Genomic DNA, 15,119 nt, shown 5'->3' with positions numbered 1-15,119 from the left:
CCCCTCCCGCCCCCTCACCCCCCGTCCTCTCGGGGCTCCTCCCATGACCCTCCCAATGGCGCCTCCGGGGCCCCCATCCCTTATCCCTTCTCTCTCCCAGCTCAAGCGGACGAGCCGGTGGGGGCGTGCGGGGAGGCGCAGGTGCTAGGGTCTCCGGCACCTGGGAGATGCCCTTCCTCCCCGCGTGGACGAGCCAAGTTGAGAGGAGGAATTCCACCTCCAGTGCCCGAGGGGCTAAGAGGAGAGGGGAGAGAGGGAGGGAGATAATAATTGCTTTAACGATCCCTTACTTGTAGACTGCGTCAGCATTTAAGTCTCTTTCCCATTCATAATCTGATTTAATTCCGTTCACTTTCTCATTCATTCTTTCATTTATTCAGCAAATATTTATTGAACATCTCCTATGTGTCTGGCATTATGTTAAAACCTGGAGATACGGCGATTGTTAAGAGTGTTGGGCTTCTAGGGAGAATCAAAGCGCAAAGACCCCGGCTTTTTAAAAAGAATTATTGTTCCTTTCTTTTCTTTTTTTGTTTTTCTAAAGCTCTGCCACTTACGGTGTGATTTTGGAGAAACTGGTTTATTTGTGCCTCAGGTTTCCCACCTGTAAAGCAAAGCGTGTGAAATCTCACAGGGTTGTTGTGAGGCTCAAATGAGACAATGTGGGGGAAGGATCTTTATAAATCTCACAACACTATGTGACTGGATGATGATGATTAATTTCCACCAATCTGTTAGTTACTTCTTTGTTCAATAACATGTAAGCCCTTACATTATTTCATGCTTTGGTTGAGTCTGAAATCTGAATTGAGAACCTGTGTATGAGTCCCAATTTGTCCAGTTGTGTGATCTTAAGCAACCAACTCAACTACTCTGAGCCTGTTTCATCACCTGAAAAATGAGGGTGTCAGTATTGACCAACATGTTAGTGTTGGTGTATCCAGTGAAATACTGTCTGTGAAAAGTGTGTTGTTCAGTGTAAATAAATGTTGGCTAACATTGTATTTAGGGCAGATCCTTTGGTTTCTAATTCTCAATGCAGTATTTCTGTTTCTGTGAGATTTTTCCCGCTGTAATATCCAGTACAGTGTGTGCACACTTGGGGCTCGGAAGCTTCTGCTACCTTCCTTTCTGAGAGGAGAGGATAAAATGGGACCAGCGGGACTGTGCGTGCTAAGCATGTGATCAAGCCATGGGCCGGGTCCTCTGACTTCTGCTGACCTGGCGACCCTGATCTCTGGCCTCGGAGGACACTTGCCCAGGGATTCTCACTGCCATGGGTGTTGTCCTGCACTCCCAGGCTCCAGGTCCTCCGGAGAAGAGGGCATTGTCCCTGTAGGGCAAAAGTCCTGAGCCTCAGGTCTTCATCTTCAAGGGCCAAAGCAGAGACTTGGCGAGTCAGGATGCATGCAAAGAGGAACCCCAGGAGTTTCCCTGGGGTTACCAGAGGGCTGGGGGCCTAGTGACCAGGAAAGGGTGGTGCAGGCAGTGGTACAGGGGGTGGTGCTCTGAGAGCCTAGGGTGCTTGAGTTAATCATCACTGTGGCTCAGATAAGGCCCTGCCAACTAGAAGCAGAGTCATTGTGACCAGAGGGGTTTGTGTGGCTGAACAGGCAGGTGGAACAGTGTATCCACAGCACGGGACCATGCCAGGCACAAAACGGTTTCAACATGTCATTGAGACCCCGGAGCCTGGCAAGTGGGAGGTGAGACCCCTTCTTCATGTTGGCTTTCTGTGCTGATTCCTAGAATTATTTTTCATCCAGTCTTCCCTCCACCCTGGTTTCTGCTCACCTCTTCTTCTTTCCTGATGTTCTTTCCCTAATATGCCCAGAGTACCAAGTGCAAGCTGAGTTTCTAGTGTGGTATGTGTGTGCGTGTGTGTGAGTCCCAACTCTGTGCCTGCTGCCACTCCCACCTCCAGCTTAGCAGGTGTGAATGAAGCTTTGGCTTCCTGCTCCGTCCTTGTCCCCTCTTCCTTCTAGTTGTCTGGGTACGAGGCAGCTGTGCCAATCACAGAGAAGTCAAACCCACTGACCCAGGACCTAGACAAAGCAGATGCTGAGGAAATTGTTCGACTGCTGGGACAATGTGATGCTGAGATCTTCCAGGAGGAGGGGCAAGCCCTGCCCACATACCAGGTAACCAAGACCCAAGACCTGGACCCTGCACATAACCATGCCAACCCCAACCCCACCTCTGCTCTCTCTGACCATGGCTCCTAATATCAGAAACCCTGAGACCCCCTCCGCCATCCATCGTCCTCCTTTTCTTGGCTTCTCATTCCTGCCTGTTCCCTACAGAGACTCTACAGCGAATCCATTCTGACCACCATGGTACAGGTGGCTGGGAAAGTTCAGGAAGTGCTGAAGGTACTAACCCTTCCTTCTGTTCCCTGCCTAAACTTTGCTGTTTCCGTCTTTCTGTTTTTATTGTCTCTATTTCTCACTTTGATAGATCTCATTCTCCTTTCTCCCTTTTGGAAATCCTCGCTTTTGGATGCTTATTTTCATCTTATGAATACATAATAATTACTCATCTGCTTAATACTTTATAATTGACAATCTACTTTCACACCTATTACCCTCACAAAAGCCTGTGAAGTTGATATGACTTCTGTTTGTTTTTGTCAGATGGAAAAACAAAGATTTAGAAAGGATGATCACTGTAGCTTGCTCAAATACACTCAGCTAATAATTGCTGGATAATGCTGCTTTTGTTATTTACCTTTATTTGGATGACAAAGCTGCTTTCGGTTCTTTCTGGAATAAGTAAGGATTTGAACAACTAGTGGAGCAAGACGTGGGAGTGAAACTGGTTTCTCTAATCCAGTGTTCTTTTTGCTACATTACACTGCATGTATTTGTTCAGTTTTGTGATGAGAGGAGGGATAAGGAGTCTTTCCAATTCCTCTTGCATTACTGACAAAAAAAAGAATATTCTTCCTCCAACCTGAGCCAGGCCCTAGTGATATATGCCTCTTTCCTTCTTTAGGAGCCAGATGGGGGGCTGGTTGTGCTGAGTGGAGGGGGTACCTCTGGCCGGATGGCATTCCTCGTGTCGGTGAGCACCCTGGTCCCCAGTTTTCTTCCCCCTCCACTTCTGGAGGTGACCCTCAGAAGCATAAAGATCATCATAACTAAGCTCCCAGGTGGCCCCTCACTAGACTTGGACTCCAAGCCTGGCTCTCTCTCTCTTCCAAAAGCTAGATGGCACCATGAAGTCCCATTTCTTCTGGGCCCATCTGAGTCCCGCTAGTATGTTGTCAATGTCTCTACATCCCATGCACCACCAAGTAATCATCTCCAAGTAGCAGCTTTAAGTGCCAGATTCCATGTAGGACTGGGTTAAGCACTGGTCTAAGAGAATCATTACGTAGTCTGTGCCCTCTAGGAGTTGAAAATCCAAGATAATTGTTTCTTCTCTGTCATTACCTCTTTACATCCTCTTCCCCTTACAGGTGTCCTTTAATCAGCTGATGAAAGGTCTGGGACAGAAATCTCTTTACACCTACCTCATTGCAGGGGGTGACAGGTAAGTCAAGTTAGCCTATGAATATTTTATTTGACCTAAATAGTATTTCTTAGAAACTGAGTTTGAATGCCTTTAGACAGAGATTGTGTCCAGCTTGCCTTAGTCCCCACTATTCCTTATTCCCTCACACTTGGCCCACTTCACATACTCATGTTGCCTGACTGGCTGTTGTAGGTATTTGGGTTTTTCGACTCTGCAGAGTGTCTATCATGGTGCCCAACAAACTGTGGGTGCTCATTCAACGATAGTTTTCCCTTTATTCCCATCTCTTAATGTAGCCTGCCCTAATAAATCATAGGCTTCTGCTTCCCAACCAGTGCCACTGACCTTAAGTCTATCTTCTTAGGTCTGTGGTGGCCTCTAGGGAGGGGACAGAAGATAGTGCCTTACACGGGATTGAGGAACTGAAGAAGGTCTGTGCTTTTCACTGATATTGACCAGAGACCTCTATCTTCTCATGGGGACATAAAAGCCCCAGCATTCAGCCAAAGCCTATTTCCTCCCTCCCCTGTTCCTGGCCCTGATATCCTCACACAGTAGGTTTGTGCCCTGGAATCCTCCCAGTTACGCTGCCTTGTCCATCCTCGTCTCCTAGGTGGCTGCTGGGAAGAAGAGGGTGATTGTTATCGGCATTTCTGTGGGACTCTCTGTGAGTAGAAAGATGGGTTGAGCAGATCAATTTTAGAGAGAGGAAGTGAGTGGGAATGGAATAGCATGGAAGATAGATCAATGAGATGGGTGCTAGAAAGCAGGAAGTTTGCTCAAGGAATTTTAGTTTTAGTTTCACTAACTTGGATCGAGTCATGTGAATGTGGGAAGATGGGGAAGGGATTCTATTTCAGAATAACTGTGTATCAATCAATCAGCAACCAAGATAGGTGGACTAGTCCAGGGCTGAGCAAACTATACTGGCTGGCCAATGCAGCCAGCTGCCTGTTTTTAAAGTTTATTTGTTTGTTTGTTTATTTGTTTTTGAGATGGAGTCTCTCTCTGTCACCCAGGCTGGAGTGCAATGGCATGATTTCGGCTCACTGTAACTTCTGCCTCCTGGGTTCAAGCAATTCTCCTGGCTCAGCCTCCCAAAAAGCTGGGATTACAAGTGCCCACCACCATATCTGCCTAATTTTTGCATTTGTAGCAGAGACAGGGTTTCACCATGTTGGCCAGGCTGGTCTCGAACTCCTGACACCAGGTGATCCACCCGCCTCACTCGGCCTCTCAAAATGCTGGGATTACAGGCATGAGCCACCCACCGGGCCCTAAAATAAAGGTTAGTTTTGTTTTGTTTTGTTTTGTTGTTGTTGTTGTTGTTTTTTGAGGCAGAGTCTCCCTCTGTCTCCCAGGCTGGAGTGCGGTGGCATAATCTCGGCTCACTGCAGCCTCCTCCTCCCAGGTTCAAGCGATTCTCCTGCCTCAGTCTCCCCAGTAAGTGGCACATGCCATGATGCCTGGCTAATTTTGTATTTTTAGTAGAGACAGGGTTTCACCATGTTGGCCAGGCTAGTCTTGAACTCCTGACCTCAAGTGATCTGCCCACCTTGGCTTCCCAAAGTGCTAGGATTACAGGTGTGAGTCACCATGTCCAGCCCCTAAAATAAAGTTTTATTGGAACACAGCCATTTTTGTTTACATATGGCCCAGGGCCTCTTTCATGCTATAGCCATAGGGTTGAGCAGTTGGACAGAGACCATAGGGCCCACAAACCCTAAAGTATTTACTATCTGGCCTTTTACAGAAAAATATGGCCCCTGGACTAATCCCTTGCTACTTAAAATATGGTGCCTGCACCAGCAACATCAGTGTCACCTGGGACTTGTTAGAAACACAAAATCTCAGGCCCTACTCCAGACCTACTGAGCATTTTAACAAGATTTCCAGGTAGTTTGAGAAGCACTGAACCAGATAACTCCAAGTTTCCTCTCAATTCTGCAGCTCTCTGGCTCTAAGAATTCACTGAGCAGAAACCAGATCCCACCAGTGTTATATATGGAAGGAAGCACACAAAGAGAAGAGGATATTGACTTCAAAGAGCTTATGATTTAGTTCAATAGTATTCCAACTTTACCATGCAGAAGATTTCCTTGGGGAACTTGTTAAAAATGTAGTGCCCTTGAGGTACTTGTGAAAAATGTGCTCCCCCTTCAAATGTGGATCCAGTAGATTGTAACTATACCTAGGAATCTGCATTTTGAACAAGCATTCTGAAGGATTCTGATGCACTTGAGCCTCGGGCACCAGTCAGAGTAATGACCCCCTCATCATGCCCTTCTCTGTCTTCACCATCAGGCTCCCTTTGTGGCAGGCCAGATGGACTACTGCATGAACAACACAGCTGTCTTCTTGCCAGTCTTGGTTGGCTTCAATCCAGTGAGCATGGCCAGGTGAGCCTTCTGGAATGACTGGGCAGTCCTGGGGTAGGCTGGAAGGGAACATGTCAAAGTCTATAGTACAACCACAAGGGAGAGAACAGATAGTCTTGTTCGCCAAATCTCAGAATATGAAAGTAAATATGGGGTGCCCCTAAGCTTATAAGGTTTTTTTGTTTGTTGGTTGGTTGAATTATTCTCTCCTTGTTTCGCAAAGCATTAAAGGCAGCTTATAAAGGATGCATAAAATACAAGATAGCGTACATTCGAAACAGAGATTGAAGAGGCAAGAAAAACAAGGGATAAAATGGAGAATAAAATGGGGTCAGGAAGATGCATACCACAAATATCTTTGCTTTCATAGAGGGATGAGCCCCAAGCACCTTTTCAAAGTAGTAGCAGTGGGTGCCAGAAGGCCTGCTACTCCTCTTTGTCCAGTTTCTTTATTTAGTGCCCATTCTCTCTCATCATTCCAGGCACCCCTTTCCTCCCCTGAGGCTCCTCAGATCTCTCACCCTTTTCCCTTTCCTGAGAGCCCCTCATTACCAAATCACCTCCCTCTTATTCTCTATGTCAGTGGTCACTCTGATCTCAGAATAAGTCAACATATTAAACCAGTAGTGCTCAGATGTGGTTCTGTGCATGAGCTGCCTGGGGAATGTTACAAAAAAATAAAGAAGATTCTTAGTTCCTTGTGTAAGAGGTCTGATTTTGTAGGTTTGGAGTAAGGCCCTGGAATATCTATTTTTTGAAAGCAACCCTGGAGATTCTGATGCACAGCCAGGTTTGGGGAACTCTGCTAAATAAACCATTGGAGTGGGCCACCTGACAAAGCTGAGGGCTTCCTGACACCAGAGGGATGCGGCAAAGGCTTGTTGATTATTTTAGAGCAGCTTTTTGTATTTAGCGGTGGTCTTGGGAAGGGGGACAAATGGGTTTTTCCAAGGTGCTTTTTCACCTCCCAGATTCGAGGCTGTAGTATAATTTATGCAAAGGTGTAGATGAATCTGAAATACTCCTAACCCTGATCCTTTTCATGGAGGGCTCTCCTTCACCAAAAATGTATCTGCTGCAGTGGATGCTAATTTCAGGCCCTATGACTAAGTGAAATGAAGAATTTCAAACAACGTAGGCGTGGAGATCTTCCAGTTGTTCCTTAAATCAGTGGCTCCCAAACTTGGCTGATTTTCAGAGTCATCTGGGAAGCTTTTTTAAAATACAGATTTTTGGGCTCCACTCCCGAACTACTGAATCTGAATCTTAGGGTGGATGTGGTACCCAGAAATGGGTAGTTATCAAAAAATAAAACTCCCCAGATGATTTGGATGCCCAGTTGTGTTTAGGAAACTCGACGTGAAACTGTACAATATGAACCCTCTCTGCTTTAGTCTCCTCTTTCTTAGGACTCTAGAAGTTTCAGAAATAGTTTGAGGAAAAATGACAGGAGACATTTTATACAACGGGCATGAAATATGTGAAACTTGTCTGCCCTAGAAGTAATACAGAAGAAAAAAATACAAAAATAGTTCAAGAAGGGAGGGAACCTTTGCATGATGGGATGATAAGGCGAAATTAGGGGTGCCATGTACAGAAGTAACTGTCTCTTTGAGGTCCTGCCACAATGGGCGATTCACAAATTATCCCCTAGCAAAGCCATTAAAAATCAACTAAAGAAGATCGTCATTCTTTGAGATTCCATGATTTGTAACTAAGCAGATAACAAGTCTGTAGCTCTCTTGTCTCATGAACACATTGATTTGTTCCCAATTAATTTACTCAAGGAATGTTCGACAACTGTGAGGTGCTACCTGGCAGCTTGGTTCCTTCACTGTTATTCCTCCCTCTGGTACTGAGAGTTCACTCTTTGGAGGGATTTCCAGAATGTATTCCCATGAATGGGAAGGGCTTCTGATGGACCCTAAGATGGAACATGAGGTGGCAATTTTGACATTTGAATGACAGACATTCCCTAAAGGACCTGCAGAGGGCGAGATGAGTGTAGCCATGGCATTGGGGCTTATGCAAGGAGCAGGACACAAGATGGTTTTGGTCTTAGGCTGGGACTTTAAACTTGAGTGTTGACTTTGCTCTGGGCTTGAGGTGCTGAATGTTTTATGAACCCCCGTCCTCGGGGTTCAGGGACACAGTGCCTCTAAAAGCTCCAAAGCATATGTCTGTATGAAGTTGTTGACCTCTGACCTCAATCCCGATGCAGTCTTTGATCATGACTCCCAGCTGAGACCCTTCTATGAGATCCTCATAGACAATCTCCCCACCTTGTGTCTCTCTGGATCTCAGAAATGACCCCATTGAAGACTGGAGTTCAACATTCCGACAAGTAGCAGAGCGGATGCAGAAAATGCAGGAGAAACAGAAAGCTTTTGTGCTCAATCCTGCCATCGGGGTAGGGCCTCTCCTTTTTCTATGTTCTCCACCACCCCCTAACACCTGGGAACTGCTTGCCACTTCCTTGGGGCCTCTGATTTTAGGTTCTGTTACATCTTGTTTAAATTCCTGAGGCATTGTGAGTCAGCTAAAATGTTATAAACCAAATCCTATTTTCCCATTTACGTTTTCACCTTAAGATATTTCATCTTCATTCCAACCCTGTCTCTCACATTGGTAAGCCTTAAACACTTCAGTGGTCTGGGACAGTTTCTGTTTAAAGAAGCTCTTTGCCATCTATGTATAGACAGCGTTGAATAGCCGTTGTTATGTCTCAGTCTGTCTCTCTCACATATTTACATTTTAAATATGGACTTTAAAAAATGGGGTGCAGTTTTGTTTTATTCTTCTGCCTTTGTAAATCCTCTCTAAAATTTGGTGGCCCTTCTTAGCTTGAAAGCTGTTTTCTCCTGTTCCTTTTTTCTCATCTGGATTGCAGATACCTTTCACTAGCACCATTTCTCCTTACTTGGGCCTTATGAGGGCCTTAGCCAAATTCTAGCCCGTGCCTCCTTCTACCAGTGATGGGCACGCCATCCGCGACATTCTCCTCCATCTTCCTTTTGTGAAATAGGAAGGTAGAATTCCCCATGACATAAGAATTCCACAGCTTTCACCTCCCAAATCCTCATCTTTCTTTCCTCCTCTATGCAAATGTTGACTTTCAATCTTCTTTTCTCAGTCACTACTGTTTTTTTTTTTTTGAAACGAAGTCTTGCTCTTGTCACCCAGGCTGGAGTGCAATGGCGTAATCTTGGCTCACTGCAACCTCTGCTTCCCTAGTTCAAGCAATTCTCCTGCCTCAGCCTGTGGAGTAGCTGGGATTGTAGGCACCTGCCACCATGTCGGGCTAATTTTTGTATTTTTAATAGACAGCCTGTTGGCCAGGCTGGTCTCAAACTCCTGACCTCAGGTGATGTGCCCGCCTCGGCCTCCCAAAGTGCTGGGATTATAGGCGTGAGCCACTGCACCCAGCCTCAGCCACTACTGTTATCATTCTGTTTGCTGTAGCTTCTTTGTCTGTCTGGTGTGCTGTGTTCCACATCTGGACTGCTGCAATCACTGCTTCATTGGTCTCTGAAAAGCATATGACATGTGGTATTTGGATTGATAAACTACCACAGAAAATGGTGGAGGTTGGGGAGGTGGGGGAGAAATTTCTTGGAAAGAAAAGTGCTCTCTGGTCTGGGTGTGGTGGCTCATGCTTGTAATCTCAGCACTTTGGGAGGCCAAGGTGGGCAGATCACTTGAGGTCAGGAGTTCAAGACTGGCTTGGCTAACATGGTGAAACCACGTCTCTACTAAAAATACAAAAATTAGGCCGGGCGCAGTGGCTCACGCCTGTAATCCTAGCACTTTGGCAGGCCGAGGCAGGCGGATCACGAGGTCAGGAGATCAAGACCATCCTGGCAAACATGGTGAAACCCTGTCTCTATTAAAAATGCAAAAAATTAGCTGGATGTGGTGGCGGGCACCTGTAGTCCCAGCTACTCAGGAGGCTGAGGCAGGAGAATGGCGTGAACGCGGGAGACGGAGGTTGCAGTGAGCTGAGATCACGCCACTGCACTCTAGCCTGGGCAACAGAGTGAGACTCCGTCTCAAAAAAAAAAACACAAAATACAAAAATTAGCCAGGCATGGTGGCAGGTGCCTGTAATCTCAGCTACTTGGGAGGCTGAGGCAGGTGAATCATTTGAATTTGGGAGGTAGCAGTTGCAGTGATCCAAGATTGCACCACTGCACTCCAGCCTGGGTGGCAGAGCGAGACTCCATCTCAAAAATAAATAAATAAATAAATAAATAAAAGCACTTTGGGAGGCCGAGGATTGCGAATCACGAGGTCAGGAGATGGAGACCATCCTGGCTACCATGGTGAAACCCCGTCTCTACTAAAAATACAAAAAATTAGCCGGGCGTGGTGGCAGGCGCCTGTAGTCCCAGCTATTGAGGAGGCTGAGGCAGGAGAATGGTGTGAACCCAGGAGGCAGAGCTTGCAGTGAGCTGAGATCCTGCCACTGCACTCCAGCCTGGGTGACAGGGTGACAGAGCGAGACTCCATCTCAAAAAAAAAAAAAGGAAAGAAAGAAAAGAAAAGCACTCTATGAAAAACCCTTGACCCAGCTGACAAGAGACCCAATCACTGTGACTTCCTCTCCAGAAAGTCCTGAATATACCTAGGAGTGACCAGAGGAGGCCCTTCCCCTCTTTCTAATCTTCCTCTTGGTCAAGCCCACCCCAGCACCCTTCCTCACAAGCACACTGGGGGCCACCAGTGCTATCACATGCATGCCCGGGGGTTACTAACAAGTGGTCTCTGGGGTCTTCATCTTCTCCCAATTCCTGCTGGGTGTCTTCACCTCCTCAGCCCGAGGGTCTCAGCGGCTCCTCCCGGATGAAAGGTGGAAGTGCCACCAAGATCCTGCTGGAAACCCTGTTATTAGCAGCCCATAAGACTGTGGACCAGGGCATTGCAGCATCTCAAAGGTAGGGAGGATCTGGACAAGAGAGAGCTCAGAGTCAGGCAAGCGTGAGATGGTGTGGATGGGGATTGGCAGGTCTAGATCCCAGTACTGGTCTGTTGGCAATAAGACTGCAGCCCACCACGCCTCCCCTGGGAAGGGAGCTGGCTGGAACATGCTGTTGCTCCCACCACATGGTCGCAGAGTCCGAATTGTTTCCAGTGGATTCTGGATTCCTCAGGTCCAGACCTAATCCCTGAGCCAGCCTGGGGCCCCCAAAGCTAGCCTGGCTCCCTAGGGTCCTTTGATTTGGGGGTGGTCCAGGTCATGCAGGTAGAGCTATCCTACTCGGGGCTTGCCTCCCTCTCCAGGGTCTCTAGCCTCACTCCTAGGCTGATCACTCCCCTTCCCAGTGGCTCTCAGATCCTGCTCCTCCAGATGCTTTCCTGATGCACTCCTCCCTCTTTCTGCTCTTTTGTTTTCTGCCCATTGAAGCCGTTGCTGCCCCTCCCGAACGCAGTCTGGGCCTACTCTCTGCACCTCTCCAGGGACCAGCAGAACTTAGTTCTAAGGGAGCTGTGCCTTCACCTCCCCGCTCAGGGAGGTACCTAAGCTTTCTGAGGGGGCATTGGGCCCTTCTTGGGAGCTGGTGGCTTTTCTCCCCAGATGCCTCCTGGAAATCTTGCGGACATTCGAGCGAGCTCATCAGGTGACCTACAGCCAAAGCCCCAAGATTGCCACCCTGATGAAAAGCGTCAGCACCAGGTGTGTGGATATGTGTTTAGAGGTGGGGATGTGGCCTGGATGGAGACTACCGAGAGCAGGGAGACTCTATGAGACTTGTTAGCATGGTATGGGTGATGGGATTGCATGGTTTGTTGACTCCTGTGCTCTTCTGTGGATATCTCTGGCCTCTTTTCACTGTGATCTCTCATGTCCTGACCTCTGACCCATTCTCAGTCTGGAGAAGAAAGGCCACGTGTACCTGGTTGGCTGGCAGACCCTGGGTATCATCGCCATCATGGATGGAGTAGAGTGCATCCACACCTTTGGCGCTGGTGGGACCCCAGTCCAGACGTTCTTCCTGCTTCCTCCTGATCCCAACCAATTGGGCTGCTGTCCAGACACTATCCTACTCCCAACCCATGGGTGTTCCTCAGTGTCCCTCCTTCCCTGTCTAAATAGGCACTTCAGTCAAATTCTTCTTCCTTTGAACCCCAACTTGGTCCTTGATTCCTTCTCAGCTCCCACCCCTGTGCTTAACTATTGCCTCCCACATGGGCTACTCCTCACTCGATGCCTCACTTGCTACTTTTCCTCCCAGTTCCATTTTCTTACCCTGAAGCCTAGAACCTTCCTTTTCTATATAGCCAATCACTCATCTCTCCTTGTCCTTAAACTTCCCAGATTTCCGAGATGTCCGTGGCTTTCTCATTGGTGATCACAGTGACATGTTTAATCAGAAGGCTGAGCTCACCAACCAGGTCGGAGAAGAACAGGACTTGGGGAAGTTGGGGAGAACACTGGTGTGCTGAGGGTGGAAGAAAAGGGGAAGGTGAAGCTAGTTGAGAAGTTCATTGGAATAGGTGGTCCAGAGAAGAGAATATGGGTCACAAGTCATGAGGCTCTGGCGCAGCATGGGCAGTGTGGAAGGCTCTAGATCCAGTCCCCAAACCTGGCGCTAGTCCACTGACTTGTTACATCGTCTTGGGCAAAACACTGTACCTTTTTGAACCTCAGCTCTCTCACCTGTAGACAAAAGTGTTAGATCTCCTCCACGGCCCGCTTTAGTCCTCAGGTCTGTGTTTTAGAGTATTTGCATGGGAGGGACCCTCCCATCTTCTTCTGCCCCAGGGTCCCCAGTTCACCTTCTCCCAGGAGGACTTCTTGACTTCCATCCTGCCCTCCCTCATGGAAATTGACACTGTGGTCTTCATTTTCACCCTGGATGGTGAGAGGGAAGATGGGAGCGGTGAGGGCTGGGGAGTGGGGAAGTAGAATGACTTAGAGGAGCTGTCATTTTTCTCAGTCTTAGGGTACCTGCTTGGAGGGAATGGGTGAATATCCTGACCCAGCCAGGGGAGCAGGAGGAACAGCTGCATAGCCAGCCTTTCGACTCTAATGTCCTCCCCTTCTCCTAGACAACCTCACGGAGGTGCAGACTATAGTGGAGCAGGTGAAAGAGAAAACCAGCCACATCCAGGCCCTGACACACAGCACCGTGGGGCAGACCTTGCCGGTGAGAGTCCAGCTGTGATGAGGGGACCCATGTGGCAGTTGTGGCCAGGCTTTCCTGGAGATGGCTCTCCTGCTCCTCTTTCTCTCTCTCCAGATCCCTCTGAAGAAGCTCTTTCCCTCCGTCATCAGCATCACATGGCCACTGCTTTTCTTTGAATATGAGGGAAACTTCGTCCAGGTATGGGGAATGAGAAGGTCCTATCTGCAGTAAGGGGCTCAGAGGGAGAGGGATTCCAGAATCAAAAAACCCGAGGCTGGAGGGTAGAAAGCTTGGAGACCTCTCTGACCTTCACAAAGCCAGCTGGGCAAGGTCATGGGTTACCAGGCCACTAGTCAGAATTCCCAAGGCAATGATTTACTGGGCTCAGCTGTCTCTAGGAATATGCAAAAAGTGCGGGATAGGCCACCAGTCACCTGACAGATGTTCATTTGTCCTTTGGGCAGGTTAATTCTTTTTAATTTGAGACGGAGTCTCACTCTGTCGCCCAGGTTGGAGTGCAGTGGTGCGATCTCGGCTCACTGCAACTTCCGCCTCTTGGGTTCAAGTGATTCTCGTGCCTCAAGTAGCTGGCACTACAGGTGCGTGCCACCATGCCCAGCTAACTTTTATATTTTTAGAAGGGATAGGGTTTCCTCATGTTGGCCAGGCTGGTCTCAAACTCCTGACCTCAAGTGATCTGCCTGCCTCGACCTCCCAAAGTGCTGGGATTACAGGTATGAGCCATTGTGCCTGACTGGGACACGTTAATTCTTGATACCAAAGTCATCATCATTATTCAAAAGCTTTTACAGCACCTTTTATTTTTTATTTTTTGCAAATTTACTATGCTGAATTCATTGCAGATAACTTTACATGCATATAGTCCCTGCTTGCCAATGAATTATAATCCAGCACAAGTACTGATAATAATTACAGAAATAATAATCAGTGTGTGTACTCTTTGCAATTTAGAGCTTTGTGTGGCCTTTGGGAACTCTGGATGCCAGTCTAGCTCTGCTCTGTGGCCCAAGAAAGCAAGCAATTTTGCATCTGTGGTTCTCCGTTTTCTCGTACACCACCGGCCCACCCTCCACGGGCAGAATCAGGGCCCTGAAGGGTTGCTCTGGAGAGGTGTGGTCTCTTATTCGTTATTCAAACCACGTCTGTCAGGAAGTTTCCTGGTTTGACCAGACACAGCTGAAACACTGACTTACCTGGACTTAGAGCTCTTATAACAAGAAGAGGAAGTTTCTCTGCCCCTGAACAGGGAATCCACCTCCTTCCAGTTTCATTTCATTTCGTTTCGTTTTCTTTTCTTTTCTTTCTCTCTCTCTTTCTCTCTCCTTCCTTCCTTCCTTCCTTCCTTCCTGCCTTCCTTCCTTCCCTCCTTCTTTCCTTCATTCCTTCCTTCCCTCCTTCCCTCCCTCTTTTCTTTTCTTTTCTTTTCTTTTCTCTTTTCTTTTTTCTTTTTTTGACAAGGTTTCACTCTTTGGCTCAGGCTAGAGTGCAGTGGTGCCATCTCAGGTCACTGCAACCTCCGCCTCCCCTGCTCAACTGATCCTCCCACCTCAGCTTCTGAAGTAAGTAGGACCACAGGCACTCACCACCATGACTGGCTAATTTTTGTATTTTTTGTAGAGACGAGATTTCTCCATGTTGCCCAGGCTGGTTGCCAACTCCTAGACTCAAGTGATCCACCCGCCTTGGCCTCCCAAAGTGCTGGGATTACAGGCGTGAGCCACCACGCCTAGCCAAAACACTGTATTTTTAAAGAAAAATGTTCATTTTAATAGCAATACATTTTTTTGTAGTAAAAACATTACAAATTACAAAAATGCAAAAAGGAAAAAATCACTCCAAATCCACCATCTTCAAAAAAAAAAAAAAAAAAAAAGAGACTCTGACAGATTTTGGAGAATGTCCTTCTAAATTTCTATTATATGCATATATAAATATATTTGTACAAAAGTAAGACCATACTTGATATGCTGTTTTAAAGTTGCTTTTTTTTTTTTTTTTTTTTGAGACGGAGTCTTGCTCTGTCGCCCAGGCTGGGGTGCAGTGGCCGGATCTCAGCTCACTGCAAGCTCCGCCTCCC

At 47.4% G+C, this 15,119-nt stretch overlaps 1 protein-coding gene across 2 annotated transcripts in view; it reads left to right on the top strand.

The window, feature by feature from the left end:
• The first annotated feature begins 1,586 nt into the window (after nt 1-1,586).
• The window catches only part of GCKR (glucokinase (hexokinase 4) regulator), a 22,807-nt gene continuing 9,274 nt past the window's right edge, over nt 1,587-15,119 (top strand). The window contains exons 1-16 of one of the 2 annotated variants that reach the window (XM_011972608.1): nt 1,587-1,706; nt 1,986-2,141; nt 2,304-2,372; nt 2,995-3,063; nt 3,461-3,534; nt 3,881-3,947; nt 4,130-4,183; nt 5,821-5,915; nt 8,199-8,304; nt 10,710-10,828; nt 11,470-11,568; nt 11,764-11,855; nt 12,211-12,287; nt 12,658-12,754; nt 12,945-13,042; nt 13,136-13,219. In XM_011972608.1, coding sequence (XP_011827998.1) covers nt 1,647-1,706; nt 1,986-2,141; nt 2,304-2,372; nt 2,995-3,063; nt 3,461-3,534; nt 3,881-3,947; nt 4,130-4,183; nt 5,821-5,915; nt 8,199-8,304; nt 10,710-10,828; nt 11,470-11,568; nt 11,764-11,855; nt 12,211-12,287; nt 12,658-12,754; nt 12,945-13,042; nt 13,136-13,219 — 1,416 coding nt within the window. In that variant the 5' untranslated portion in view covers nt 1,587-1,646. Of the gene's footprint in view, nt 1,707-1,985; nt 2,142-2,303; nt 2,373-2,994; nt 3,064-3,460; nt 3,535-3,880; nt 3,948-4,129; nt 4,184-5,820; nt 5,916-8,198; nt 8,305-10,709; nt 10,829-11,469; nt 11,569-11,763; nt 11,862-12,210; nt 12,288-12,657; nt 12,755-12,944; nt 13,043-13,135; nt 13,220-15,119 lie in introns of both variants that reach the window. The other variant, XM_011972607.1, reaches the window with a different exon arrangement.

Source organism: Mandrillus leucophaeus, unplaced genomic scaffold (genome assembly GCF_000951045.1).
Source record: "Mandrillus leucophaeus isolate KB7577 unplaced genomic scaffold, Mleu.le_1.0 Scaffold13, whole genome shotgun sequence".
NCBI lineage: Eukaryota > Metazoa > Chordata > Mammalia > Primates > Cercopithecidae > Mandrillus > Mandrillus leucophaeus.
Note: the sequence above shows the minus strand (reverse complement) of the source record. Positions and strands in the feature narration are given on the sequence as shown.